The 16,329-nt window shown below is 40.5% G+C and overlaps 1 protein-coding gene, 1 long non-coding RNA gene and 1 pseudogene across 7 annotated transcripts in view; 1 reads left to right on the top strand and 2 right to left on the bottom strand.

Annotated features, from left to right (window-relative positions):
• CFAP91 (cilia and flagella associated protein 91) overlaps positions 1–16,329 on the bottom strand; it is an 88,837-nt gene that overhangs the window by 9,228 nt on the left and 63,280 nt on the right. For all 6 annotated transcript variants that reach the window (XM_045502154.1, XM_045502153.1, XM_045502150.1 and 3 more), the window contains 6 exons: positions 14,044–14,160; positions 12,617–12,688; positions 11,030–11,176; positions 9,350–9,571; positions 5,282–5,430; positions 4,613–4,704 (listed from right to left, as the gene is read on the bottom strand). In XM_045502154.1, coding sequence (XP_045358110.1) covers positions 4,613–4,704; positions 5,282–5,430; positions 9,350–9,571; positions 11,030–11,176; positions 12,617–12,688; positions 14,044–14,160 — 799 coding nt within the window. The remainder of the gene's footprint in view (positions 1–4,612; positions 4,705–5,281; positions 5,431–9,349; positions 9,572–11,029; positions 11,177–12,616; positions 12,689–14,043; positions 14,161–16,329) is intronic.
• On the bottom strand, positions 270–411 carry LOC123576289 (annotated as a pseudogene).
• Positions 5,426–14,691, top strand: LOC123610927. The gene is made up of 3 exons (XR_006718343.1): positions 5,426–6,245; positions 6,778–6,877; positions 14,583–14,691. It is a non-coding gene; the product is annotated as an uncharacterized LOC123610927 (long non-coding RNA).

Below are 16,329 nucleotides of genomic sequence, written 5' to 3'. Positions count from 1 at the left end.
CTCTAGTCCACTATTTTTCCCCTCTAGTGTACTTTTTATTTCAGTTATTTGAGTTCTTCATCTCTGGTTCTTTTTTATATTTTCTCTCCTTGTTGAGGTCCTCCACTCCACTGTGTACCTTTATGACCATTAATTTATTTTTGACAAGTAGTAGGATTTACTGGTGGGCATGAATAAGGAGAGGGCAGTGCTGAGGTTCTCAAGAGTGCTGAGTCTACCAATTTCCCAGGGGCCAAAATTTGGGATGTATTTGATGCTAAAGCCATCTGAGATGTCTTGAAGGTCCCTTAGGGCCACCCATACAATCAACAGGCTATGTAATCACACACTGCCAAGGAGGTACTCTTTGCAGCCATTGTACACTGGGCTCCCATGGGAAAAGAGCACATTATGACAATTACTTTGTTTTAATATATGAAATTTATTGTCAAATTGGTTTCCATACAACACCCAGTGCTCATCCCAAAAGATGCCCTCTTCAATACCCATCACCTACCTTCCCCTCCCTCCCACCCCCCATCAGCCCTCAGTTCTCAGTTTTTAAGAGTCTCTTATGCTTTGGCTCTCTCCCACTCTAACCTTTTTTTTTTCCTTCCCCTCCCCCATGGGTTTCTGTTAAGTTTCTCAGGATCTACCTAAGAGTGAAACCATATGGTATCTGTCTTTCTCTGTATGGCTTATTTCACTTAACATCACACTTGCCAGTTCCATCCACGTTGCTACAAAGGGCCATATTTCATTCTTTATCATGGCCACGTAGTATTCCATTGTGTATATAAACCACAATTTCTTTATCCATTCATCAGTTGATGGACATTTAGGCTCTTTCCACAATTTGGCTATTGTTGAGAGTGCTGCTATAAACATTGGGGTACAAGTGCCCCTATGCATCAGTACTCCTGTATCCCTTGGGTAAATTCCTAGCAGTGCTATTGCTGGGTCATAGGGTAGGTCTATTTTTAATTTTCTGAGGAACCTCCACACTGTTTTCCAGAGTGGCTGCACCAGTTTGCATTCCCACCAACAGTGCAAGAGGGTTCCCGTTTCTCCATATCCTCGCCAGCGTCTATAGTCTCCTGAGTTGTTCATTTTGGCCACTCTGACTGGCGTGAGGTGATATCTGAGTGTGGTTTTGATTTGTATTTCCCTGATAAGGAGCGACGTTGAGCATCTCTTCATGTGCCTGTTGGCCATCCGGATGTCTTCTTTAGAGAAGTGTCTATTCATGTTTTCTGCCCATTTCTTCACTGGGTTATTTGTTTTTCGGGTGTGGAGTTTGGTGAGCTCTTTATAGATTTTGGATACTAGCCCTTTGATATGTCATTTGCAAATATCTTTTCCCATTCCGTTGGTTGCCTTTTAGTTTTGTTGGTTGTTTCCTTTGCTGTGCAGAAGCTTTTTATCTTCATGAGGTCCCAATAGTTCATTTTTGCTTTTAATTCCCTTGCCTTTGGGGATCTGTCGAGTAAGAAATTGCTACAGCTGAGGTCAGAGAGGTCTTTTCCTGCTTTCTCCTCTAGGGTTTTGATGGTTTCCTGTCTCACATTCAGGTCCTTTATCCATTTTGAGTTTATTTTTGTGAATGGTGTAAGAAAGTGGTCTAGTTTCATTCTTCTGCATGTTGCTGTCCAGTTCTCCCAGCACCACTTGTTAAAGAGACTGTCTTTTTTCCATTGGATATTCTTTCCTGCTTTGTCAAAGATGAGTTGGCCATACTTTTGTGGGTCTAGTTCTGGGGTTTCTATTCTATTCCATTGGTATGACCATTACTTTTAATTGTCTATCAGTCATATTGCTTTTCACCCTTTCCTTTAGCTCACTTGCTGTGATTTTGTCCTGTTCTTTCATTTGGGATATATTCTTTTATCTCCTCATTTTGTCTAACTCTGTGTTTCTCTGTGTTAGGAAAGTCAGCTGTATCTCCTGCTCTTGAAAGTAGTGGCCTTACAAAGAAGAAGCCCTATAGTGCCCTGCAGTGCAATTGTCCCATGTTCACCAGAACCTGGTGCTTCAGGGGTATCCCCTATGTGTGTTGCATGTGCCCTATTTTTGTGTCTGAGTCATGTTTGCCTCTAGTCCAGTCATCTGCAATGGCTCTTTTTGCCTGTTGTGGGCAGGGTTTGGTCCCTCTGTTGTAATTTGGCCAGTCTGATGTTGCTTTGGGCTTGATTTGGGTCAGTTCAGATGTTTGCTGGAGCTGCAGGGTGCTCTCTCTGGGTTGACCCCTGGGGGGGTTTTGTTGGGTGGGTGAGGCCTGCAGTCAGACCACATCTGCCCATTGCTGGGTCCACAACTGAATTGGTGTGTGTGTGTGGTCATCTTCCCCTCTCTCTGGAGTAGGAGTCAGTTGAGCAGTGCGAGCCCATTGGGGCTGCTTATACAATGCCAGGTTTGTGGCATTACTCTCGATGGACTCCTGCTGAGTGAAACAGTTTGGAGAAGGTGAATCCACAGGAAAACACAGGGGTGGGGTATGTAGTTAGCAAGCTAAGTGAAGAGTGTGTATGCTGTGCTGGTCCTTATAGGTGTCCATTTATTGAGGAAGGGAATGATTGAGGGAGGGAAATGGCACCCATCAGCTCTTTTGTTTTTGGATCCTAAAGATCCTTGCCCCCAGCACATGTTCTGAGATTAGTAAATAAATCTTCCCATACATTCAGACTGCTGCTTCTATGCTGTATCTCAGTGGGGCTGTATGTTATGCTGTCTCTTTAAGGGTGGAGACTATTTCCTATTGCTCTCTGGCTTTCCTAGAACTAAGCCACTGATTTTTTTTTTTTTAATTTTTTTTTTTTTTTAACGTTCATTTATTTTTGGGACAGAGAAAGACAGAGCATGAACGGGGGAGGGGCAGAGAGAGAGGGAGACACAGAATCGGAAACAGGCTCCAGGCTCTGAGCCATCAGCCCAGGGCCTGACGCGGGGCTGGAACTCACGGACCGCGAGATCATGACCCGAGCCGAAGTTGGACGCTTAACCGACTGCACCACCCAGGCGCCCCAAAGCCACTGATTTTTAAAGGTGTTGAGCCCTATTGATTATAAAATGTGTGAAGTTAAGCCCCTCTGGTTTTCAAAGTCAAATGTTATAGGGATTCATTTTCCCACTGTGGGTCCCCCTTCCCTAGGGCACCTGGTATGGGGTCTGCTCCTCTCCTTTCTGCACATTTGCAGTGTCTCACCTATGGACAGTCTCATGGGTCAGTTTGGTTCCTGACCATGTCTCCACCCTTTCTACTATTTTTGATGTGGTCTCTTCTCCACATTTAGCTGTGGAGAGTCTGTTCTGTCAGTTTTCAGGTCATTTTCTGGGTTATTTACACTGATGGGTGTGTTATCTAGGTGTATCTGTGGGACAGGGTGAGCTTAGGATCTTCCTACCTAGTCATCTTCCCTGTAAGTCATTTCAGATAAATACATGTCTGGTTGCACCCCTCTCTGATAAACTGGCACCAATAGTCTAAAAGCTCCAGAAGAGTATTCTCTTTGTAAGACAAAATTTTTTCCCCTTCTCTATTGACTACAAGCATCAATCTTCAAAACATGCCTCTTTTGACAAATACGATATTTATACTTGGATACAGTCCTGGAAAAAAAGAGAAGACATCTGTAGTACAGGCAGAGCAGCAGAGTAGATTTAGGACCTTCAAGCATCCCAATTTTCCAATACCAACCTTGCATGTGTCCCACCTGCAAATGGCTACTACAGTTTGAAAATCCCATATTGTCAGCATTTGCTTTATGTTTAAATTTATTTATTTTTTTAAATTTTTTAATGTTTTATTTTTGAGAAAGAGAGAGACAGAGTATGAGCAGGGGAGGGGCAAGAGAGAAAGGGAGACGCAGGGCTCAAACTTGCGGACCGTGAGATCATGACCTGAGCCAAAGTCAGACTGAGCCACCCAGGTGCCCATTTTATGTTTAAATTTTATTTATTTATTTATTTATTTATTTATTTATTGAGAGAAAGTGCATGCAAGTTGGGGAGGGGTAGAGGGAGAGAGAGAATCTTAAGCAGGCTCCACACCCAATATGGGGCTCGATCTCACAACCATGAGATCATGACTTGAGCTGAAATAAAGACTTGGCTGCTTAACTGACTGAGCCACCAAGGTACCCCCACATTTGCTTTATGTTTAAAAAAATAAAATCATAAAATACACCTCTTTTGGGAACTTGGGAAGTTCCTCTTAAAGGAAGGTTTGTCTTTTGATGGTCTGTCACACTAACAAGAACTGCACCCCATCTATACTAGGGATGGTTGTCTTCTGGAATCAGACAGCATGAAGAAAACTTGACAAGCTCTAAAATAAGAAAATTCAGTGATACTTAAATTTTAAATCTCAGGATATTGAAAACAGTTTATATCTTTAAAAAATCATAAAGTGAAGCACTTACAGTGGCTTACCTTTTTCTTAAAAAATTTTTTTAATGAGAGAGAACAAGCAGGGGAGGGGCAAGGATGGAGGGGGAGAGAGAATCCCAAGCAGGCTCCATGCTGTCAGTGCAGAGCAAGATGGGGGCTTATCTCACAAAGTGTGAGATCATGATCTGAGCCAGTATCCAGAGTTGGATGCTTAACCGACTGAGCCACCCAATCACCCCCGGCTTACCTTTTTCTTTGACAAAGTCCTTTTGGACCTCTGGGATCAGGAAACTATAAACCAACTCAGCAACAATCTCCTCTGACTGAAGCTGAGTTCGACTAAAAAATTAAAAAAAAAAAAAAGAAAAATTATTTCCTTTGTTGCCTTACTTGAGCTACTGATTTATACTCAGTTTTTTCTTGCTTGTATAAGAAACTCCACTGTTCAAATCCCACCACTGCCTTTTCCTTGATTAAGTACTCTGAAATCTTACACTCCTGATGGGCTTGTTAACTCCATGCAAATTCAGATTTGACGTTGTCCTCCATTTAGCCTGCTTGCTGGAAAGGGAATGTTAGAGATATAACTTATACAAGAAGCCAAAAACTTTGGGGTGAAGTAATATTGCACATACTTATTCACATTGCTTTCATGCTCTGTGTTATTCTGAAAGTAACTAATATGGAAGTGATCCAGACTACAGAGGATAACTGAAAATTCTATTTCTAGCACTCCTGCCATACAAAGGTGCAGGCATGTTGACTTCTGAAGAGTTATGCAGTTAAAACAATGGACACTGAAACAGGAGTTATATACTTATTTCTCCTTGGTGGTAAAATCATAAGCTCTTGAAGAATATGTATGAGTAACAGCAAATAGACTATCCATTCTGCCATCTGTTCTCTCGGTACAAACCGGCTCTCCATTTCGTAAGCAATGTCATTGATTTCCTCAGCCATCTTCTCAATTTCTGCCCTGGCTTGTTCTTCTGCAGTATTCTCTTCGGTATTCAGTATTATGTCTTCCAGATAGGAAGTTACAGTACTTTGGTGAACTTTAACCACCTGCGAAACCAAAAATACCCCCGTTACCGAGAACAGGAATAAGTACTGTAAATAAGATCCAAAAAATGCACGAACATTGGTTGACCTTTTTTTTTTTTTTTTTTAATTTTAGCACATCTATTTTGTTCGTTAAGTCAACAGTCCCCTGGTTGATCATTCCTTTTTTTTTTGTTGTGTTTTGTTTTGTTTTTTAACTTTCTGGTCAGTCTGTTTCTAGTCCACCTACCTGCCCATTCTTGGCAGCCCCTATCCATCTAGCCCATTTCAGAATTATGGGTCTTACTGAGGGTGGGCAGTACAACACTGCAGAGAGATCATTGGCTTCAGTCAATAACCCCGTTTTGGATTCTGGCTTTGTTCTCACCAGCAGTGTGACTTGATCAAACTGCCTGGCTGTGGCAGAGACTAAGGTATTTCCCAACGTCCTTTCTCTCCTTCCTCTTACATAACAGAGCCCGTGAGCCAACAAGTGTCTAGAATAAAGACTATATTTCCTAGTTCCTGTAGTTCTGGTTGAGGGAGTACATGCAGAAATAATTTGTGCACTTTCTAGGAAGGATTCTTAAAGGGAATTTGTTTTTTCTTTTCTCATTTCATGGGGATGTAATGCTGGAGAACCAGGAATCATCTTAAACTGCCATGAAGGCCATGCCTTAAGGACAGAAAAGCAGAAAGCTACAAGGATCCTGGAACTCTGATGAATTTTTGAACTATCATACCCTGGACTGCTGCTGTTTTAAGCTTTCTGAAATTGTGAAAGAGAACACACATTTAGAAAAGTGCACAGTGATAGATGTACAGTGTAATGAATTAAGGTAAATCCAGTACCCACGCAGCCACTGTGAGAATTCTAGGAGGCTGCTATTGGTTCTTCCTGACCACACCCCCTTTCCACTCATGCTTTTATGGAAAACACTCCCACTTCTCTACAGTTTTGCTCCTTAAGTATGCAACTGTAAACAGTACAGTTCAGTTTAGTCTGTTTTACCGGTAGATGCACAGGAAGTATCATAAGTATCAAGTGTGCCATACTTAGTTTTATATGCATTCTGTCTCAACAGATTTTGAGCTTCTTGGGGGAAGGATACCTTTCTATTTTGTGTCTGAATATTTCTTTGCACCTGAGATAATGCTTTGGGACTCAGTAACAACTCAGTCCCTGTTTTTCTTGAGTGGCACTGCAGCAGGACTCTGAGTATGTAATGTTTAGTGTACCTACGCTTGTAAAACACCAAGTCCATAACCTTAAATCCCTAGACCTTCCCTATGGATGAGACCCAATGACCAGTTTAATACAGTATCAACCAAGCAAACAACCAACCAAAATATATTTGCTGACTGTCTTAGGTGCAGAGATCTATGCTGGTGTTGTGGAACAGGCCAAGGGATATACAGTATGCTTGCTCTCATGGAGCTCACAGTCTTCTTCAGGAAGCCAATGATACAGGTGAGTCTTATAACAGTTCGGAGGTGGCAGGTTTAATGTGGCCCACCTCTAGCAGTATACGCACTTGTGTGTTTACATGTATCTTTATAAATGTGTCAGTTTCTGGACCCGTTTGTGTTTGTATGTGCTTAAATGAAAAAGGAAACATATAAGTGGCTGTATGTGCATTTACATGTGTTTCGCCATGTCTTTGTTAACACTATATACCCTGCATTGTGCTTGTCAATGTCTTTGAATATGTGCATGCAAACATGTGTCTGTGTTTCAATATGAGTCTATGACTTTCTGTATCTACATTTCTCAATATATGTTATTTTTCTGGAAATACTTAATGTATACATTTCTGGGTTTTGGTATATTTATGTGCAAGCATATTTGTCTTTAAAAGGGCCATATGAAGAGAGATTAGGAATTTAAATGATGGATGGTATTTGAATCTGAGGTCCACAAATAGATACACTGTTTACATAAATGGTCTTTAAATCAGGCTGGGAGGGTCATCTTAACCGTTCCTAGAAATGGCTGACATTTCCTGGGGTCATTCCCACTTAGAACTACCTTCCTTGAAGCTCTTACCTCCTTCTTCCTTTCTGTGTTTTTGAGCATACTGGTTTCTGTGCCCCTTTCCTTTTTATTCTCACCCCCAGGTTGATTCTTCTCATCCCAGCTGTTTTTTCCTTAGTGATATTAGGTAGGGGTAGTAAGTTTTGCCGATAATTTCTAAGTCTCAAAAAGCAACTCTTTTTGAAGCAAAATGTGTTAGGATGGTAGGAGGCTAGAATATGGATTATAGGCTCATACACATTATAGATGATCTGCCACTTCAGTTAAAAAGCTGCACTTGACTACATGTAACTCAAAACTTAAGTTGTATAGAAGGAGAGCAATCTGTTTGTTTAAAAAAAAATTGAAATCCACACAGAAAATACTATTCACAAATCAATCCTAATTCTATGAGAATTGGGTAAATCCTGAAAATCTTAGATCAAATAAGATCTCAAACGGATGCATATTTTTTAACTGAGGAGCTCAAAAGTATGCACACATACAATTCAGACAGTCCTCCTGGACAAGAAATTCTTTATGTTCCAAGTTTGCTCTTTCTCTCTGTCCCATGTGTCCCACATCTAGTCCAAGGGAAACTCTCACACAGCCTTTGCCTTGACATATTCTGGGTGTGCTGGCCACCCATACAGCCTCATCTGTGTCCACCTCCAAAGCATCTGGTTAGCCCAGCTCCCCTCCTCTCCATTCCTAGGGGGTCAGACACCCTAAATGGAAGAATACTTATAAAGCTCTCCAGTGACTACAGAAAAAGAAACCAACCTCTGGGTGTATTTTGGTGTCTGTGTGTGTTGGCAGGGGGATAGCACAGCACAGTCCCTTTTAAAGAAATCTTCCTCATAAATCCCCTCCAATTTTAACACTTGAGCTTTTATATTTTTTTATGGTTTTTTTTTAGAGAGAGCATGAGTCGGGAGGGGCAGGGGTGGAGAGGGAGAGAGAATCTCAAATAGGCTCCATGCTCAGAGCAGAGCCCAAAGCGGGGCTCAATCCCACAACCCTGGGATCATGACCTAAGACAAAATCAATAGTGAGATGCTCAATTGACTTTATATCTTGAATTTATATCTTGCTCATTATGCGTTGGTCAGAATTCTAATTTACCAACCTGGTACTCTAGTTTGTCTTTTTTTTCTTTTAAGTTTATTTACTTTTTTTGAGAGAGAGAGAGAGAGAGAATGAATCCCATGCAAGCTCCCTGCTATCTGCAGGGAGACTGGCATGGGGTTCAATCTCACAAACCGTGAGATTATGACCTGAGTCAAAATCAAGAGTTGGAGGCTCAACCAATTGAGCCACCCAGATGCCCCTCTTGTTTATATCTCTAGCCAAAACCTCTTTTAAATTCCATCTTGTCTATCCACCTGCTGAAATGACACCTCCACTAGAATGTCTCGAACCTAATATAAATCAACTTCCTGTTTCCACCCCTGTCCCTAAACTAATTCCACTAATTCCACTCGGAAATAGTACCATCATCTTCCCAGTTACTTAAGCCAGAAACTATACATCTTCCTTGACTTCCTGTTTCTCATTGGCCCAAACTACTTCAAGAGCCTCCTTCCTGATCTCCTGTTCCCACTCTGTCTTCCGTCCAAACTGTTCTCCACACAGCAAGCAGAGTAACGTTTAAAATGCGTCACTGGGCCTCATATGTTTCCTTCATGAAGCTTACTATATTTTCTAATTCTACACATAACTGCATGTTATCTAAGTATTTAAGCCCTAGAAGAAAAGGGACCATGACTGGTTTCCAACTGTGCCTAGCATATCGCAGGAACTCAATACATATTTGTAGAACGCGATGAAAAACAAAAAACAAAAGGCATTTCATATCATGAGTTTCATTTGGTTTGACTCAGCTCCATACACACAAGCAGCTTCCAGACATCCAGCTGCCCCACTTACCTCCTTAAATATCTGGTCCTCCTCCCGCAGGCGCCTTTGCTCCACTTGGCGCCGACCACTCTCCTCAGCTTCTCGCATCCTCCGCTGCCGCTCGGCCAGCATGGCAAAAGCATGGATCCTCCTCTCTTCCTGTAGTCTCACCAGCTCTTTGGACAGGAAGTCAAACATGTCTGCCAGAACCCTTCCTTCCAGTCCAGCCAAATGGTTTTCAACCAGTGACACCTGAAAAACATTTTTAATGATACAAATTCTACTACTCACGATGATTTGTAAGGAGGGTTGCTGGACTAGCCAGAACTCTTGGTCACTTCACTTTCAGAATGCACTCAGTGTTTATTATTATCACTAGGCCAGCCCCATCCCAAGTGTTCTTACTATGAAAACTTAGGATACAAACTTAGACATGAGAAAGTGGATTGCTCAGTCCATCACTGATAGATTATAGTCCTCAAATTATGAGGAGGACTTAGCAAAACATTTCTATTAGTATCCACCCAAATTGGTTTTTTTTGTCTTTCATTTCTATCTTCCCAGACATGAAAGGAAATGTCAAGGTTTTTATTTAAAAATTTTTTTGGGAGTTCAATAAAATAGTGTCCCCTAGAAATTCACTCAGATACCTTTTAATTTTTTAATGCTTCATCCTTTGACACAAGTTTGGGGAATTTTAAGATCCTGAATAACATGAAAGAAAACTGTGGTACTTTTTATTCTTTTAAATAACTTGAAAGTCATTAAGAACTATCTTTGAAACAGAGTAGGAAAAAGCCTACAGGGCACTTTTCCATCCAGTTCCTGGGTCTTCCAGGACATTGTGTTCCCATCTGAACAGAAGTGCACCCCAGCCCTATCATTTGCAGGGCTCTTCTTCTTTCTCTGGTCCCTCTGTTGGGTCTCACAGCCTGTGGCTTTTTTACTCCCTCCCCCAAACTGAGACCATCCACAAGCCTGATGTCATGTAAAAGCAATAATGTACTCAGTTCTAAGCTGCTTACCATTTGTGCCCAATTCCACATGGCACAAGCATTAATGTGCATTACTAAGGGTGGGTCATACTAACTTCACTTTCATATAGCACTATACTGTGCAAATTGATTCTTTTTCATATTGATTTATGGATTAGTGGGAGAGATAGTAAAAGTATGTCCACTCTGTAGTCAGCACCATTAAAAACTCTATATATAGACAAATGCCAGAAGAAAATAGGAAAAACATTTACAGTTGTTGGGGTAGAGCTGCAATTACCAGCTGTTGTCAGGTGACACTGATGACATCACAGAATACCATGAGATATTAACATATTTAATATGCAGTTTAACCAGCCTGAGCTATGTACGGCTCCAACACCCAAAGTGCTGATATTTTAAAGTAAATCTCATGTCTTTTTTTTATTGCATTTATTATTTTTTATTCTGCCAAGCTCCCACTGAAATTTGGTAGAGTCACCAAATATTTTTTAAAAGGTTTTCTTTTTTTCTTTTTTTTTTTTTTTTTTGCAAATATAAGATCATGCTCAGTTCAGTGAGGGCATAGCCCATTCCATTTCTGGACTGCAGCAGCATTGTTCCAAAGTGCTGACTGTGATAGAGTGATGGGATTGGGGGGAATGTTTCTTTTTTGTCATTTCATTTACTATTATTATAATGCCACTTGTGCAATAATAAAAATCCAGGAGACAACCTTGTGCTCATGCAAGTTCCTCTGTCGCTGTAAGGCCAGGGTCACTTGCTTCTCAGCTTTCTTCAGCAGCCTGTCATCTTCTTGTAGTGCATGGCTGGTGCGCAGCTCCTGGATCAACTCCAGTCGCTTTTCCTTGCCTTCAAACATCTGTATCAAATCAAATCAAATAAAAAAGAGACTTGCAATTAACGTCCCTTGTGCAACACATCAGGACTCATCCAGGGACTGGTGAGGCACTTGTGAACAGTGGGTTCAGTCCTGCGTTCTGGGACCACAGGGCAGGGGTGCTCCAGAGAGCTAGAGGTCAGCTCCCTTTTCTACACCTCCAGCTGCTCAGGTAGAGAAAGAGCTTAGTTATCAGTTGTTTACTCATTTCTTAAAATCTCTCTCGAAGACAAGGTGGGCTCAGGTCATGATCTCACAGTTGTGAGACTGAGCCCTGAGTGAGGCCCTGCACTGGGCATGGAGTCTACTTGGGATTCTCTCTCTCTCTCTGACCCTCCCCGACTTGAGCATGCATTTGTGCACATGCACGCACACACACACACTCTAACATAAAAAATTAAAAAAAAAGGAAACTAGAACCTTCCCCTCATTTTCTGTGCTCCTTCCCTAAGATGCCTGAGGATGGTATTTTTCATAGCCATGTCTTCTTTTCCAAGAGACCTGCCCCTGGTTTGTAATACGGAGTCAGCTGTGACATTTTTCCGGGGAAATTTTCAAAGAGAGTAAAGAATAATGCTCAACACAAGATGCTCACCCAGCTTCCCAGACTTACTAATTATAACTGAGTCTCTTATGAGTTATAGCTGTGTGAGGAGAAAAAAAATTTTTTGCTGGTGCTTTATATTAGTCCACTTTAAAAGTGAAGTATGTTTGTACAAATAATGTGGTGAAAGCTTTATAGTCAGGAAGACCAGAGTTGAATTTGCTAGCAGTTAACATAATCTCAGACTCAAATCACTTGCCTGTAAAATGGGGCAACTGATAGAAAAAGAGATGATATAAGTAAAGCAAAGAAAATATAATGTGAGCTTATACTATGGCTTTAAAACTGTAGTTATTATTACTTTGCTATTTATTATTCAGGCGTTGCTAGCTATATGCCAACTCAAATAATTATGACTTTGTGAAAAATTAGGGAATCCACTTGGTTTGTGATGCCTTAATAGTAAAAATTCAGGGGCACCCACTGACTTAGTTGGAAAAGCATGCAACTCTTGATCTTGGGGTCAATGAGTTCAAGCCCTATGTTGGGTGTAGAGATTAAATAAATAAACTTTTTTAAAAAGTCAAAATTTAGGTAGGAAAATGGCTGGATTTAGCAATTCTAAGGAAGATATTAATTTCACTTTGCCCTGGTTACAACTGTGACCAACAGCAAGCAGGTCCTTTCTCTCTTTGACACTGTGCCACCCACTTGGACAAACTGGAACAGAAGGGAATGGGTAGGTAACTTGAGAGTATAGAGTTCCAGAGGACAGCAGGGTGCCAGAAGGAATTCACCCCAAGGAACCAAGCACATATGCGTTCTATAAATCCATCCTCAAAGGAGAAGCACAGGACCAGCGGTTGGACCCTACACACCGTGTTCTGAACGACTCTTCCCCGGAGTAACTTTTGAAGGTAGATCACAGCCATCTCTATATCTTCTTCTTCCTAAAAGAACAAAGTGAGAACCAAGCAGCTTGAGAAGAGCAGCAGTCAGCACGAAATATTTTTTGAAGACTCAGATCAAGCAAAAGGGACTGTGCTAGATGCCAGAAACTTAAAGAGAAATAAATGAGGTCTATACTCTCATTGAACATATAGTATTTTAAATGCTACTGGATTGTTAAAATTCACTCTTTTATAATGATAAGACATCATTACAAATCATATCAACAGCAAAAAATTCATGCTATCCCTACAATTTAAGCCATTTTCATTTTTCTATACTCCTTTCCAGCAAAATCTTTCTTGAAGCAACAAGTATTGCTTACACCATCCCTTTTGTAATAGTTTTTTCATGTTTGATCAAGAGTAGACAAGGAATAAAGCTAGTTTGTGTCAGAGTCTAGAGTAAGGTGTTTCTCACAAGAATTTAGATAAGCTGGTAAAATCAGAATGGACAAGATTAGCCATCTACAAAAATCACCTTAAATAACGGTGTCAAAAGCAGAAAGCAGAGTCTGCAAATCTAATTAAGGTACCTCTAAATGCGAAAGAAAGCAACAGAAATCAATAGCATTCACACATGTGAAAGACAATGTGTTAACCACAGGCAGCGATTGCATAAAGTCTAGCAAAGGGGATGTCCAGAAGCACATCCTGGCAGTCCCTCCACGCAGGTGACCCATCAGAAGCCCTAATGAGATCTCCTGTCAACTCCCCTCCCTCTGACAACCGTCTCAGTACAATCTGGCTTCTTGTGAGAACTGCCCTATCCTGGGAGATGATAGGCTGGCCTGCTAAGAGGAATGCCCCCATCTACCAGGCAGTTATCCTTCGGTCAAGCAGGACGTTTGGATTGTGGAATCTCTAGCAGTTTCTTGGAGGTGGGGGCTGTCTAGTCTGAGTCAGTCCTAAATCCTGACTGACTCTGGTACCTCACCCAAACAGAGTTTGGAGATCTACGAAGGTGAGGTATGACTCTGGTCAAGGTGACCTCTTTGAGCCAGTCCTACCTCAGAAGCCAACCTGTCCTCATGACATCTCTGGCACTTCACTCCTTTCTGACACCAGCTGTCATCAGCCACCTCCCCATGTGGGCAAGACGGTTATAGTAACTGATCATCATTCAATCTTCTTTTTTTATTTGACATACATGAGGATTACCTTCTGATGCCTATTTTTCTTGGAAAGATTTTGTTGTGCTTATTCATGTGTTTGATGTTTGAATCATAAGAATAAATGCCATATAAGTCATATCTTGAGAAGGTAACCCTGTTAAATTAGGTTTGTTTTTAACTCAAAGTATCTAAGAACAGACAGCAATACTGAATTTAGCATTTCAAATCAAGTTTCAAACTTACATTGGAACTCATTTCCAAAGTTGGAGTTGGAAGGCGAGGTTGAGGTAGTGACTTTCTTTGAAGAAAGCGCAGAAGTTTCTTTGGTTCAAGAACTTTATTCTTCTTATCCAATATTGCCTAGAATAATAACACCAAGTAGTGTCATTCTTTACCTTTGTATTTTCTTCCACTACCAGATCTAGGCCACAGTTCTGAAGATCAATCAGAAATTATCTTCTCTATGGTTATGCTTGGACAGTTTGAGAAAATCCAAACCCAGGTGCTTCTGTGACCCAAGGGATGTTATGATATTCCTAAAGATCAACTAACCACTGGATAAACATGGCACATATTCTAGGTTTATCCATTTTAATCAAAGATTTGGAGGACTTAAATTTTTTTTTTTGAGATTTTAAAAGGTTCTCTCGTATGTATGCAAACAAAACCCCAACTCCTATTCTTTCATAAGAGCCTATTATCTGTTTAGAATAAGTGCCTGGGCAATAGAAAATTTCCCTGTGCCATAAATGATGGAAATATTTGATGTTTTGTTGTTATAGGGGAATTGAGGACCATTCAAGGGCAACTGTCTCAAAGTGAGGAGCTTTCCTTTGGCAGTGAAGGCCTGCACATCATGATTCTTGAAAATGAACTTGTTTCCTTGTGAAACAGTGTGTGTGTTCTGATTTCAACATACGTTTTATTTGTTTTACTTTTTGATCACCAAAAGTCCCCCAAATTATATGTAACATAGGATTTTGTTCACTGGTTCTATATTCAGCCACAGGAGGGGATACTTTTAACTTAAAAGTATCAAAAATTCTAATCTCGGTCATGTAAAAATCATACTTTAGAATCACATTTTTCTGGGGCTCCTGGGTGGCTCAGTCGGTTAAGCATCCGACTTCAGCTCAGGTCATGATCTCACAGCTTGTGAGTTCAAGACCCGCGTCGGGCTCTGTGCTGACAGCTCAGAGCCTGGAGCCTGCTTCGGATTCTGTGTCTCCCTCTCACTGCCCCTCCCCCACTCACATGCTGTCTCTGTCTCTCAAGAATAAAATAATAGAATCACATTTTCACCACATAATTTTTACATTAGTTTTCCCACAGAAAACATACAGAAGTGATAAAACAAGCACAAAGCCAAAACTTGAAATTAGTAAAAATATGCAAATTGAGTAAAATTTGAAACCATATGAAATTACTGTGGTTGTAATAGAACCTCTGAGTTTCTACCAAATAAAACTGACACAAGGTATATATAACAGCTCTAATATATAGCAGCTTTACAATAACCACAACTACTGAATCAATAAAAGCAACAGCAACCAAAAAAATAATAATTCTAAACACAGGCATCTCTTCAGTGATAGGCCCTAAATAGCACCACATGAAACCACTTTAAAACCAGTCATTCATAATATGTTGGTATCGATCTGGGAAAACAGGCACTCACATACACTGCAGCAATTAGTACATCATTTATGCAAGAAATTTGTCAATATACATCAAAACTATAAATGCAGGCATATTGTGGGCTGGCAATTCCATGTCTAAGAATTTTCTTCTAGATATGTTCACACATGTACCAAATTATATGCAAACAAGATTACTCAATGCAGTATTACTTTTAATACAAAAAACTTGAGACAATATAAATAACAAGAGGGGACTGGTTAAATATGGCACATTTAAGCAATGATATATCATGCAAAAAATAATGTAACATAATTATGGGATGATCTCCAAGATATATTAAATAATAAAAGCACAGACAAAACCATGTGTATTATATACTAACATTTGTGTAAAAAAAAGTTTAAAAAGATACTTGGAACCACATAGCTGGGAGACAGGGATAGAAGGTTTACATTTAATACTCTCATAGAACTCCTGAATTTTGAACTATGTGCATATTTTTCCCAGTCAATAAATAAGTTCTAAATATGAGAGAAAAGAAAGAAAAAAATCACTTAGATTTTGAAAAAAAGCAATTGGATTTTTACAATTAAAAATGTTTGGCCAAGGGGCGCCTGGGTGGCGCAGTCGGTTAAGCGTCTGACTTCAGCCAGGTTACGATCTCGCGGTCCGGGAGTTCGAGCCCCGCGTCAGGCTCTGGGCTGATGGCTCAGAGCCTGGAGCCTGTTTCCGATTCTGTGTCTCCCTCTCTCTCTGCCCCTCCCCCGTTCATGCTCTGTCTCTCTCTGTCCCAAAAATAAATAAACGTTGAAAAATTAAAAAAAAAAAAAAAAAGAAAACAAACAAACAAACAAACAAAAAAAAAAATGTTTGGCCAAGAAGTCCAAT

The sequence above is a fragment of the Leopardus geoffroyi genome, chromosome C2 (assembly GCF_018350155.1).
Source record: "Leopardus geoffroyi isolate Oge1 chromosome C2, O.geoffroyi_Oge1_pat1.0, whole genome shotgun sequence".
NCBI classification, from domain to species: Eukaryota; Metazoa; Chordata; class Mammalia; order Carnivora; family Felidae; genus Leopardus; species Leopardus geoffroyi.
Note: the sequence above shows the minus strand (reverse complement) of the source record. Positions and strands in the feature narration are given on the sequence as shown.